This window comes from Rhipicephalus sanguineus, chromosome 4 (assembly GCF_013339695.2).
Source record: "Rhipicephalus sanguineus isolate Rsan-2018 chromosome 4, BIME_Rsan_1.4, whole genome shotgun sequence".
Taxonomy (NCBI): Eukaryota; Metazoa; Arthropoda; class Arachnida; order Ixodida; family Ixodidae; genus Rhipicephalus; species Rhipicephalus sanguineus.
Window position 1 is genome coordinate 60,376,826 of NC_051179.1, and position 12,074 is coordinate 60,388,899.

Below are 12,074 nucleotides of genomic sequence, written 5' to 3' on the forward strand. Positions count from 1 at the left end.
CGTAAATCGTGTACATTTGGACATTTAGATAAAGCGAGTAATGACATGGTAAGACCAGGCCCGTAGTCAGGAATTTTTTTCGGGGGTGGGGGGGGGGGGGGCGCTTGCTGAAAACCTTGACTTTTTGAGAACACCAATTTTTATTATTTATTTTTGGTAAAAACACATACTTCACCAAAATTTCGGGGGGGGGGTGCCGGGCTTCTAGCCCCCTCCCCCCTGGCTACGGGCCTGGGTAAGACGAAAGCCTTATATGTGTCATCAAACGCGAAACGTGACCGTCAGCGTCGACACGAGTGATGTCATCACATCAACACGTCATCATGAAGTCACAGGTCGTCAAAGTTTGTAACGTCGTCATGACGTCTAACTTAGCAACGTTGTTTGTTGGGCGAGCTGGAACGAGTCAGTCATACTGTAGTTCAGCGCAAAAAAACAGGCAACAGACGAGTGAGAGGACAAGGACACAGCGCATTCTTCCAACTAAAGTTTATTGGATTGGGACGCATGTATATATACACACAGGGAAGGCAAGAAAAGAAAAAACCAGGAAGTAAAAACCAAAAGGTGAAATCAAGAAAAGTTCCAATAAGTCACACACGTGTGCCAACACCGCCCCCCTTCCCATGTCTCGCCAAAAACAAAAGGGTGAGGGAAATCATCGAGGCTGAGGAAATCAAACGGTCTGGGACGCATGTGTAAGCATGCCTTCCTTGCATCTTTCGGACAAAGAGCTTTTGTTTTTGGCGAAACATGGGAAGGGGGGTGGTGTTGGCACACGTGTGTGACATCGGCACGTTTCTTGATTTCACCTTTTGGTTTTTACTTCCTGGTTTTTTTCTTTTCTTGCTTTCCCTGTGTGTATATATACATGCGTCCCAATCCAATAAACTTTAGTTGGAAGAATGCGCTGTGTCCTTGTCCTCTCGCTCGTCTGTTGTCTGTTTCTTGCGCTGAACTACAGTATGACATGACGTCACTATGGCGATCATTGATGAGGAAATCACACGACATCGTCGCTTGGCCAAAGGTGAGCCGATCGCGGAGGCACGGCAAAACCACGTGAGGTGCACAATGTTTTCAATGCCTCCGATGGGTCCGTGTGACCTTTTTATATTGAGAGATCGGTGGATGCGCTTCCAAAATGAGCTAAGTTGCAAAGAGAACTTTTGCTTTAATACGCCTCAGTCTCCGGAGCACCTTTATCACAACTGGACGTTCATTGCAAGGGATTGACCCATAATGTGCGCATGCCCATGTAGCAAGGTATGCATAGTTAAACGTCCTCATGTGAACTGTTGCCGTGTCTGCACCATGTTTACAATATTCCGTAAGCGCCTTCATTTACAAGTGTAGAGGCTTGGGCTAGTTTAAAATCTATTACAGTAGACTTGCAGCGCGAGGAGACAACGACAAGAAAAAAAAGACGACACACTGCGCTGATGTCTTCTTTCTCGTTGTTGTATCCTCCCGCGGTAAGTCTGCAACGTCGCCACAGTTTACAACAGTTTATAACAGTCTACAGTTTACAACTTTGCGATCTTTACCTGAAGTACAAAGAGCGGATAGTCAATCATGGCGCATCGCACCGCCCTCGCCCGCTGTAGTTTGCCTGCGTAGACGTTGGCGGCGGCTGTGACGACCCTATGAAATCTCTTCTGTCTTACGGTGGATGGATGGCCAGAGGTTGTGATGAGCAGGAACTGTTCGAGCGTGAGCCAGCTTTTTTCGTCTTCGTCCACAAGCTCGCTAAGCTCTTCAATAACGCTAGCTGGACACTTGGCCATCGGTGTGAGGAACGCCCTGAGCTCCACTGCGTAGGCCTTGTCGCCACGTTGCAATCTTCGGTAGATATCGGTCCAGAACGGAATCTCTTCCATCCATATCTTCTGCTTTCTGGCGGCTGCCATTCCGTTGCCCATATTGGCAATGATGCAGCAAAACCTGTTCTTTTCTGTAAACAGCACCTGACTCTGCGAGCTGATGCGGTCAGCCGATGCGCCTATATCCAACCGTTGGAAAAGAGTACGCTCGAGGAGGTATTCGATGGAAGAGGTGCCACTGTGCCAGGCGCACCTTGGCTTTTTTCAAGTTGGCAGCGTATGCAGATAGGCGTCTGCAAGGGCACCGCGGAAAACATGAGCAACAACTTAGTTTCTAGTATTTTGCCCGCCTCCCAAGCAGATATCAGTTCATGAATCTTTCACGCATTTTTTTTACGCAATCCTGCTGAAGTCTAGAGCACTAAACAACACACGTTGCTATGGTGCGCCGTGAGTAGGGTGACACTGCCACGCATTTTGTTGATCACGTTTATTGATCAGCTTATTAAGGGTGCCGAGATGTGCTTGGTGCTTCCGGTGCTATCTGATGGGCATCTGCGTCCGATGTTTTAGAAATTCGGCATATATTAAAGCGAGAACAGCTGAACTTTATGACTTTCAAAACTAGAATTTCTTTTCTCCTCTAGGATATTATTTTTCTGTAACAGATTGCCATAGCAACGTGTAGAGTCAGTGTGCTTGAAATGATCGCAGAAAAATCTTTTCTGAAAGCCATATAATTATTCTGGAAATATTATGGCGCACGTCTTGTGGATGCCTCTGTATCAGCTGCCTTTCTGTTTCATAGTTTTCACAATGTTGCAGATTTGTTGGCGAAAATAGATGTATTGAGGAATACACCAGTAAAACCTTTAGTAATAAAAGTAATGCGCTCAGCAGTCCAAAGGTAGTGATAAAATTGCACAGCGTTCGGTATGCAACTGTAAATGTTTTGTTCTGTTGTTACACAGTGCTGAAATACACATGACTACAGTGTCACGTTTATTTCGCAGTGAAGTCACACATCCAAGCAAAAGTATTTAGTAATTGCGCGACCAGCACGCTAGCTAAAACTTATCGCAACCCTGCTTTCGGCTTCGAATACTTTCAGCGTGGGCATAAACTGAGGGAGTGAAATTCCTGGGCTGGGTGCTCGAGGTGGTCTAACATAACACGCATTCAATATTGGGATAATTCCCATGACACATACTTGGTTTAAAGCGCAATGTCTGCAAGAAAATGGCTGCAAGAAAGGCTATACAAGGAAGGCTATAACCCGCGGAATTATAGCTGAGGGGCTTTTCAGCGCCATGTTTTGTTTGTTGTTTGTTTGTTTGTTTGTTTGTTTGTTTGTTTGTTTGTTTGTTTGTTTGTTTGTTTGTTTGTTTGTTTGTTTGTTTGTCTGTTTGTTTGTTTGTTTGTAATACGTATAAAAGTACATCAGTGTAGTCACCATCGCGGGACGACCTTTGCCTGTCTTAGTGACGCCAGTGTAGCAGTGCTTATAAGTTCCACAGAAAAGTAGGGAAACGAACTTCATTGGATAAGAGTGCGGTCCATAGAGAAAACTAAGGAAGTTTATTGTCAATATCTGCGTCACAAACAGGGACGCTCGCGTTGCGCAGAGTTGAGCACCGGAAGCCCTACTACTAGACCAGCCAGGGCACCACCGTAGTGACCGGCGTAGCTTAAAAGCTGACCATGGCGGTCCTGGGGGCCCCGCACAATCGAGTACAGGTCGTTCAAGTAAACGAGAAGCAGCATGGCTATTCTGAGCCCGACCAGTTCCATGTCGCGTATGTTGGTTAGGACGTGCGCCAAGTGCGCCGTCTGGAGGGAGTACACCCCGCTCGACGAACCAGCAATGAAGGCGTCGGGGTTCATCAGCGACTGCGCTAGCGGACCGCAGAGCAGCCCGCTGACGTATACGAGCATTATCGGCCACCACGAGTGGACCACTTCCAGCGGGAAGGCGAAGGCGATCTGGAGGAGCACGTTGCTGCCGAGGTGCAGGAAACCGTCGTGTACCAGCGAGTAAGTGAGGAACCGCCACAACTCTCGCCGCTTGCGTGGGTTGAAGATGAGAGAGGTGTTGCAGGGTAGTTGGCAGAGCTGGCGGTCCTTGTTGGATTCGGAGCAGGAAGGAAGAGCACAGTGATATACGAACGTGGCAACCTGCAGTATAAAAGAAAAAGCTTGTTAAAAAAAAAATCAGAAGCACTTGCCCCGTCGGGTAAAATGGCGACAAGCGAAGCTTCGCGTGTGCATGCCTGATCTACTACTTTTCTTTCTTTCTTTGCATCACATGGCGCAATGCTCCCTCGTAACTGTTTCCTTCCTCTGTACCGGGAATTGGACCTCCTCCACGCCGGGAGTGCACAGTACAAGGACGCAAGTTCTCTGCACGCTTCCGAAGTTGATATTTTCGCACATCAAAGGCGGCCCGTAGCGATTTCGTTTGACAGTCGTAAATCGGCTTAGCCGTTTACGTTTATACATATTTGCTCAAATATCCAAAGTAATGCGCTAGGTCATGAAGTGCACGCAATAACATAAGACGCATCCATAAGTTCAGTTAGGGTCAAAGTTATGAAACTCGCAGGGTCCCTATACATTAGCCTAAGCCTACTCAAAGGCGAAAGACATCTTTTTCTTCTCAGTCGATGCATTGATCCTCCACCACCACCCTCCGAAAGGTTTCTGCGCCAAACGTGGTTTCGTGCAGCCTCCAGGATTGGAAGCTTGCAAGCTTTCTGCCCGTCACCTGGTTTTTAACTGCCTTCGTGATCGGCCCACCTTTGACTAAGCGACTATGTGATGTGATGACTTCATCAAGTGACTCACGTTATGTGACGGCACATTGACGTCATGACGTCACAAATTTTGTCGACGCGTGACGTCATTATGACGACATATGATGTCGTCATCACGTGATGATAATTTTTTTGATCACTTGTGTTGACGCTGACGCCGTCGACGTGAAAGGTCAGTTTTCGCGTTTGATGAGGCATATCTAAGAATTTCGCCTCAAAACGAAACACGGCTGTAGTGGCACCTTTGTAGCGAGTTCTCATAGGGCATGCAACGCACCTGCACCAGCGAGACGATCAAGATGAAAAAGGGAAAGTGCGTGACGATGCCGCAAGCCGTCGAGCACATGTTCACTCTGATCAACTGATCATTGGGTCCCGCTGTTTCCGCCTCCACGGAGAGACTCCCAACGCGCTTCAGGATCGCGTCTTGCCGACGGCGTCTTCCAACGACGAGTATGGTCGAGAATCGCAGGGCGTGGAGCATCCAGGGCCTCGTTTCGAGGTACTTGCCGGTACGGTAAGCATCCTGACACTCCCGCAAGGACAGCGTGTCCCTGCCTTCGGCTTCGGAGCTCTCCACGTACTCCCTAAGCAGATCCCCGGTACGGCAGCAGCCTAAGACCCGCCTGAGGTCGCTTACTCGAAGTCTCGCCGTAGTCGGCGCTGGCGCACTCATCAGCAGATCGACGAGCTGCTCGTAATCACCGGCACGGCTCGTTTCTGTCCCTTTCTGCAGTTGTTCTACGTTATCCGTCCTCGGTGGGCTCTGAACACGGGCGTGCTGCTCTACGGCTGACTCCATATATTCTTCTTCTGCGTTGATGATGACAGTTCTCTGCAATGGCACGCGCCCGAAAAGGCTGATTGAGAATCGGGCTGATGGTAGGATGCGTGAATCAAATATTGACGTTAGCCCTTTCAGGACCAGCGATTCCAATTTGAATCATCAGTTTTGTAGGTCAGTCAGCGACCACGTGGTACCTTCCGCGTACCTTCCGGCAGTCGCTTCGGCTAGAAGAATTAATTTGGAGTATCTCTCAAAGACATCTATGAAGCAAGCATTCATTAAAAGCTTCTAAGTTTCGTCAATCAAGCCTAACGACGACAAGTGCTAGACTTAAGCAGACACAAAATGAAAGCCGCATAAAAAAATGAAGGACATTTTGTAAATTCCAAAGTGTGTTCAGCGAAAGCTTGTGGCCATTCGACTCCGTCTACGGGCCGCTGCCGCCGCGCTGCGCAACAGTTGCCCAACGCGCGTTGGAAGGAGCAACGCGCAACTGTTGCGCGTTGACGGACGGACATCGCCGCTGGACGACGCCGCTGCCACGTTGCGCGACAGTTGCGCAAAGCGTGTTGGAAGGAGCAGCGCGCGACTGTTGCTATGCGCCGCTGTGCCATCACGTGATAGCTGAGAGAGTGTGAGGGGGAGAGGCCACAGCTGGCACCGTTCCAGGGCACGGACGGACGGACGACGGACATCGCGAGTATGAGACATTAGAGAGTTTGAGAATTGGGGCCCCAAGGAGCTTGGGGACTCAAGAAGCTTGCGAGCCGCCAGGGCGCATGCGCAGAACCCAAGCCACTCTTGGGCTCTTGCGCTCGCGTTGACCCGAGACGCAAAAATTCAAAACTAGCGTGGGGCCCCAAGGCGTCTTGGGTCACCAGCGAGAAGACACAGACGCAGCACGGGCCAAGGCGCAGTATGGCCCGCGTCTCGCATGATTTTAAATTTCGTCGCGCGTGGCGCTCCGTGCGCTTGACCCAACGCAGCCTGCTTTGCCCCAATTCTCTAACTCTGATGATCATACGAACGCAAGAGCAGGCTGCCCAACGCAGCTTGGGGGCCCAGCGTCTTGGGTCCCCAATTCTCAAACTCTCTATTAAAGGCTTGCGCCTTAAAATAGCGCCGGGTTAGCCGTGTTACACTCTAGATATGTCTAGCCACGGCCGTTCGGTGTAGTTTAGGGAATTCGTATACTGTGTAAGCGAAGCCTTGGAACATAGCAATGGGTTGCTCTCTCCAGCGCCTTCTAGTGGGTCGTCCTCTTTGGCTTCTGAGAGGACGCCGCTCGCGCAGAGTTCGTGCTTTGCAAGGAGGTTTTTAACCTCCTTGGTGCTTTGCCGTGACTGTCGCCATTACTCACTGTCGTTGAGTGCGGTCTATTAAACACCTTAACGACCCACTAGAAGGCGCTGGAGAGAGCAAGGCTTCGCTACAACTGAAACCACCTCAACACCGAATTTTCTGAAATATAGAAGCTAATGTCAGATTTATCTGCCTTCCCTCTGGAACATTGCAAAGTGTCAGATAAAAGTCGTTAGCAGCAGTCATGGCGTACCTAAAGTGAACTGACAAAAATAAATTCTAGTAATAAATAGATGCAGTAACTTAACAAAGCTAACCAAATGTGCAGCACAATTATGAAGGGTTTGCAGAGTGGCATCTGATGCATAACACAAGCAGTTTCGTCACTATTATCACTCAATTTTCTTCAATGTGGTACCGATGGCAACCCTAGAGATTCATCCCTAGATGTAAGAACTTTCTATCTCTCTGTTGGGGAAATGGCGTCTTCTTATTGAATCTAGGGACTTTTGTAAGTATCTCGAATGTTAGATTACGTGGCCTAATGAGAGGAATTAGTGAGTAATCACGGTTTTAAATGCGAAGCATTTCTTAGCGAACCTCAGGCATTTTGGGCGTTTCTGTCTACGTATCTATCTATCTATCTATCTATCTATCTATCTATCTATCTATCTATCTAGCCGCCTACGTCTGGGCGCTCTCCCGGTCGTCTCCATAGGTTGTAATATGCTAAAATTTGCTTAGCATAGGATGAGTGTATGACGAACACGATTCACTGGTAATGACATGAATAGCGCAAAATACCTGTCGCGTACGTCACGAAATTCTTTCCCTCAGTCGCGTGTGGCACATACCCACATACCGGAGTAACAGAGTCTCAATCAACGCAGTAACCGCCGACATACACATTTACACGGAAGGAAAGTTATAATAATAGTAATTGTTGGGGTTTTACGTCCCAAAATCCCGATAGGATTATGAGAGACGCCACAGTGTAGGTCTCCGGAAGTTTTGACCATCTGTTATCCTTTAACGTGAACTGACATCGCACAGTAAGCGTGCCTATAGCATTTCGCCTCCATCGAAATGCGACCGCCGCGGCCGGGATCGAACCCGCGACCTTCGGGTCAGCAGCCGAGCACCGTAACGACTACATCACAGCGGTCAACACAAGGAGAGTTAGGGAGCTGAAGACAGAGCGCCACTGGAAGACACTAGGCTACCATCCACTCGACCACGTGGTCCGCAACGTCGATCACGTGGATTACGCAAAAACCGGGGTCAATGCTTCCTACAATAATTCTGCCGAGAGGACCATCTCCCTCATGATTACCTGTGACTTCAGCATTCATTTATCAAAACCCACCAGCGCCTGGTTCTTAGACGGTATGAAAGACGGCTTGGATATGGACAGGGCATCACAAGACCCTGGTTCCACGTCCAGGACAGAAGGCATCATAGATCATTTCTTCGTAAAAGCCATCCGCGGTTTCTAGCAGCTCTACTATACCTCGCACTACACTTAGACCGTTCGTAGCCGCGTTGACGAACGGACCCGATAACAAGTCCTGTCCAGCTGCTGGCGCTCATTGATAACGGTGATGAGGACCTTATTCAAGAACTGCCAAGAACCCCTTCCACACATGCACACGGGTTCGTGAAACGTGCGTGCGTTCTCCGTCATAATGGATAAGTATAAGCATAACAACTGTAACGCAACTCTAACAACTGCAACTGTGACTGTAACGTACGTGCAGTGCGCCTGCGCGTGCCACTCGGCTGTGTATATATCTAGGGAAACTTTTCTGAATAAAGCGTAGTTGCGCGTAGCACCTGTCCTGTGCGTCTGTGTTCCTTCATTGTCGTATTCGAATTCGCGCTATCCAGTATTGAACAGTATAAGCACCACCTATCAGCTTACTGCTTTTGGTGTTGGTAAAAGCTATGTTGATGTTGGCATCCTTAAGCAACTGTAAACAACTGGTTATATAATACATGTGCGACTCTTGAAAATATGTGTGTGGGTATATCATTTGCACATTTCTCTAGCGTCATTCCGTAACGTTTCGCTCAATTTTAAAAATTGCGAGACAGTCACCTTCCTGCGCATGCTTCGCATAACATCGATTCCCACGGTACGTGGGATCTGCCGATTTTTTTTTTAACTAGAAACGTATAAAAAACGACAATTTTCGCTCTTTGCTGTTTTGCGTTTAAGAGAGCTTTGGTGTTTTGCTGGGCCAAGTAAAGGCGATCGCAGCTTTGTAACACGAGATCATTACATGCTGGACGCTGGGGGTAAATGAAACTTTGTCGTCGTAAGTGTTTAGCACGTACACTCGTATCATCATTAGCGCCCTGGGTGATTACTGCTTTGTGAAACCAAAGAGAGAGAAACGAAGAGGAAAGGCAGGGAGGTTAACCAAGCTTTGGCTCGGTTGGCTACCCTACACTTGGGGTGGGGGAAGGGGGAAAAGAAAAGAAGGGGCAAAGAAAAAATAAGAGTAAGAATGAGTTGGATGAAAAGTTAGCTTGAAACTACACAACACGAACTAGCGCTGTTAGTTCACAGGCGCTCGCGAAGTCCGGTGGTCCCCAAGAAGAACAAGAGGGCTTTCGTGGCCTTGCGCATATGCGAGACCGTAGGCCAAGGTCCCAAGATCTTCTTTTCTGTCAGTGGTCTTGAATCCAGGTGACGGATCTTGACTTCCATGCTACGTCGTTGAGCCTGGTATGATGGGCAGTAGCATAGAATGTGTTCAAGCGTCTCCTCGCAGGCGCAAATGTTGCATGCCGCACTTCTGGCCATTCCAATGAGACACAAATACGTATTCGTAAATGCCACGCCCAACCACATGCAGCACAGCAAAGTTGCATCGCGTCGTGAGAGCCCGGATGGCAACCGAATTTGCAAATTTGGGTCAATCGAATACAGGCGCGCGTTGGAAAAACCCTGCGTATTCCATTGCAGAGAAATTTTGTCTTGTAATGCATATGAAAACGCGCCAAGTTCACGCTCGCCACATGCCTTCACCGTGCAAAGTCTCCATGTCTACTGTCTTCTGGATGAGCAGACGTTGAGAAAAAGAGAGCGCTAGTAGGATTGACAACTGGGCCAGTTGGCACGGATTCCTTACTACGACAATGGCGTGATGGAAAGAGACGAAAAGGCTCTTCGGGTTAAAGATCGTAATAGCGCGGAAGCAACACAGCGAACAAGAAGGGACGCAGACAAGCGCTCATGGAGCGCTCATGGATCGTGGAGCACAAACTAGCCCGATCTGCGACCCTTCTAACTGTTCGTGTGTTTTCAGTCTTTCCGTTGCACCGTTTCCATAAGAAGGAAAATAGTGGCAAAGAGATTTGGCCATATGGGAAGCTGATCGAAAGTACACAGGATGGCTTTCCAAATGTGCCAGATTTGTAATTTCTAATTTTCCAAATGTGGAAAATTAGCAATTGACCACACTTCGCAAGCTGAAAGTACAAGAAAGAGGTGACAGACTTGCGACTGACCCGAACGATCACATCTATGCCTTCAATGAGTGGGCAAAGCGAACTTGACAAACTTCTGTCTCTGTAGCAACTGGCGCCATCTGCAAGCCCTTTATGGGCAATTACTCCAAAGAAAATGCAGAAAAAATACCTTCAGAGGCTGTTAATATGATGTTTTCTTTTACTTCTAATAAGATTCTGATGAATTGGGCCACAAAGCAAACTATCTTTACTCTTCAATTAACCTGAATGTTCAATTCCTGAATGACGATATTGAAAAGTCAATCTAGGGATTTTTTTTTAAATCTAGGGCATTTTCTGGGGGCAACCTAGGGTTAAAACGTTGACTTAGGTTGGCATCACTGCCCTATGACCGCATCTTTTGCCTTAGATGTCTGCGGATAGTTGGACTCAGGGCGATTACTGCTGTCCCATGGTAGAGTACATGTAGTACTCTGAATTTTTCGTCTTTGTTTCTAAACAGTTTGTGGAAACAAGTAGACGTCGGTGACACGAACTCCAGGCACTGACGGCTCGCGTCCTGATGCCTGGGAAATACATAACATTTGTTCTGACGTTTCAACCGGGACCGGCCTTTTTCGAAGATCTCTGTGAAATGTCGGTACCCGGTCGAAACGTCCGAATAAATGTTTTCAACAACGGAGCCAAAGCCCTGTGTGCCGTTAGCAGAAAACTTTAATCATCGTGAATGGTCTGTACCTTATATGGCATATCGCGTCGGCTAGCAACGCGATGGAGAGAGGAAAGTAGGAGGAGAAGAAATAAAACACAAGAAAAAAGTTTTGGCATGATGGGATTCCAACCCGTATACGGTTCTAAGGCGAGCGTCATAACCACTCGGCTATCCAGGCACGCCAGCAGAACAAGCATTTATGGGAACCACGTGATTGCGTTGCTATGGGCAAGAGTTTCTTGAATAAAATGTTTACCACCACCGCCACCAGTGCGAGGTACGAGAAAAATATAGAGAGGGAAAAAAAGAGAAACAGAGAGAGAGAGGAAGAAACACAAAGAAAGAGAGACAACGAAACACATAGAGAGAGAGAGAGAGAGAAAAGATAGAAAGAAAGAGAAAGAGAAAGAAAGAAAGCATAGCAAAGCCTTAGCCTTGTATAGTTTAGTATAGCAAAGTGGTGGTAAATGGAAGTGAGGGTGAGCGGGAGGGGAAGGAGGAGGAGAAAGAGTAAAACATAGCATAGTCTTGTATAGTATAGTATAGGGTCATTCCACGCCAACTGTCCCAGTCGGGGCGCTCGACAAAAATTAATTTCTCTAAAAAAAAATCTGAGAAAATTACACACATATAGACATTAGTAATACAGTATTTTGCCAAAATAATTTGAGCGGCAAAAAAATTTTGGGCACGTGAGCGTCATTTGAACTTCACGAAATGTTCGAAAACCAGGTACGAAAAAAAAATTCGCTATAAATCGACCGTTCTCGGCATTCTCTCAACACTTGCTTTTTTTTTTTCGTTTTTCGAGCATCGTGATTTCATTATAGGGCCGTTCCTTATAGGAGCTTTATATTTTTTACTCCTTAGAGCGTAGGTAAAATTGAGTAAATTGTCGTGTTTTGGGGAATTTTTTCACGAAAGACAATTATCGATCGAATGCAGAAATTATTTTTATAAAACTCTCCATAAAACGTACTATCTGCTACATTATTTGTGTTGCCTGTGTACGGCCAATAGGTTCTAAAATTAAATCTTGAACTTCGTAGAAACGCTACATTGGCCTATGTTGAGATATCTGTAGCACACTAAGGTGGTCCAAGAAAAAATAAGCGGAAGAACGCATACGATTGAGAACCATAAACAATTTGTCCAGAGAA

General features: G+C 47.3%; 2 protein-coding genes across 2 annotated transcripts in view; both read right to left on the reverse strand.

Annotated features, from left to right (window-relative positions):
• LOC125758227 (protein rhomboid-like) overlaps positions 1 to 1,922 on the reverse strand; it is a 32,387-nt gene extending 30,465 nt beyond the window's left edge. Inside the window, exon 1 of the mRNA XM_049415205.1 lies at positions 1,548 to 1,922. Within this exon, the coding sequence (XP_049271162.1) occupies positions 1,548 to 1,922 (375 nt within the window). The remainder of the gene's footprint in view (positions 1 to 1,547) is intronic.
• A 1,470-nt stretch (positions 1,923 to 3,392) lies between these two features.
• Positions 3,393 to 5,438, reverse strand: LOC125758228 (rhomboid-related protein 2-like). Its single transcript, XM_049415206.1, has 2 exons — positions 4,914 to 5,438; positions 3,393 to 3,998 (listed from the first exon to the last, which is right to left on the reverse strand). The coding sequence occupies exons 1-2, from the start codon at positions 5,436 to 5,438 to the stop codon at positions 3,420 to 3,422; spliced, it is 1,104 nt and encodes a 367-aa protein (XP_049271163.1). The 3' UTR covers positions 3,393 to 3,419.
• Positions 5,439 to 12,074: the final 6,636 nt, after the last annotated feature.

Coding starts and splice junctions, on each gene's coding strand:
- LOC125758228 (XM_049415206.1), bottom strand. CDS start 5,438: ATGGAGTCAGCCGTAGAGCAGCACGCCCGTGTTCAGAGCCCACCGAGG. Junction 3,999..4,913: donor TGATCGTCTCGCTGGTGCAG/GTGCGTTGCATG, acceptor TTTATACTGCAG/GTTGCCACGTTCGTATATCA.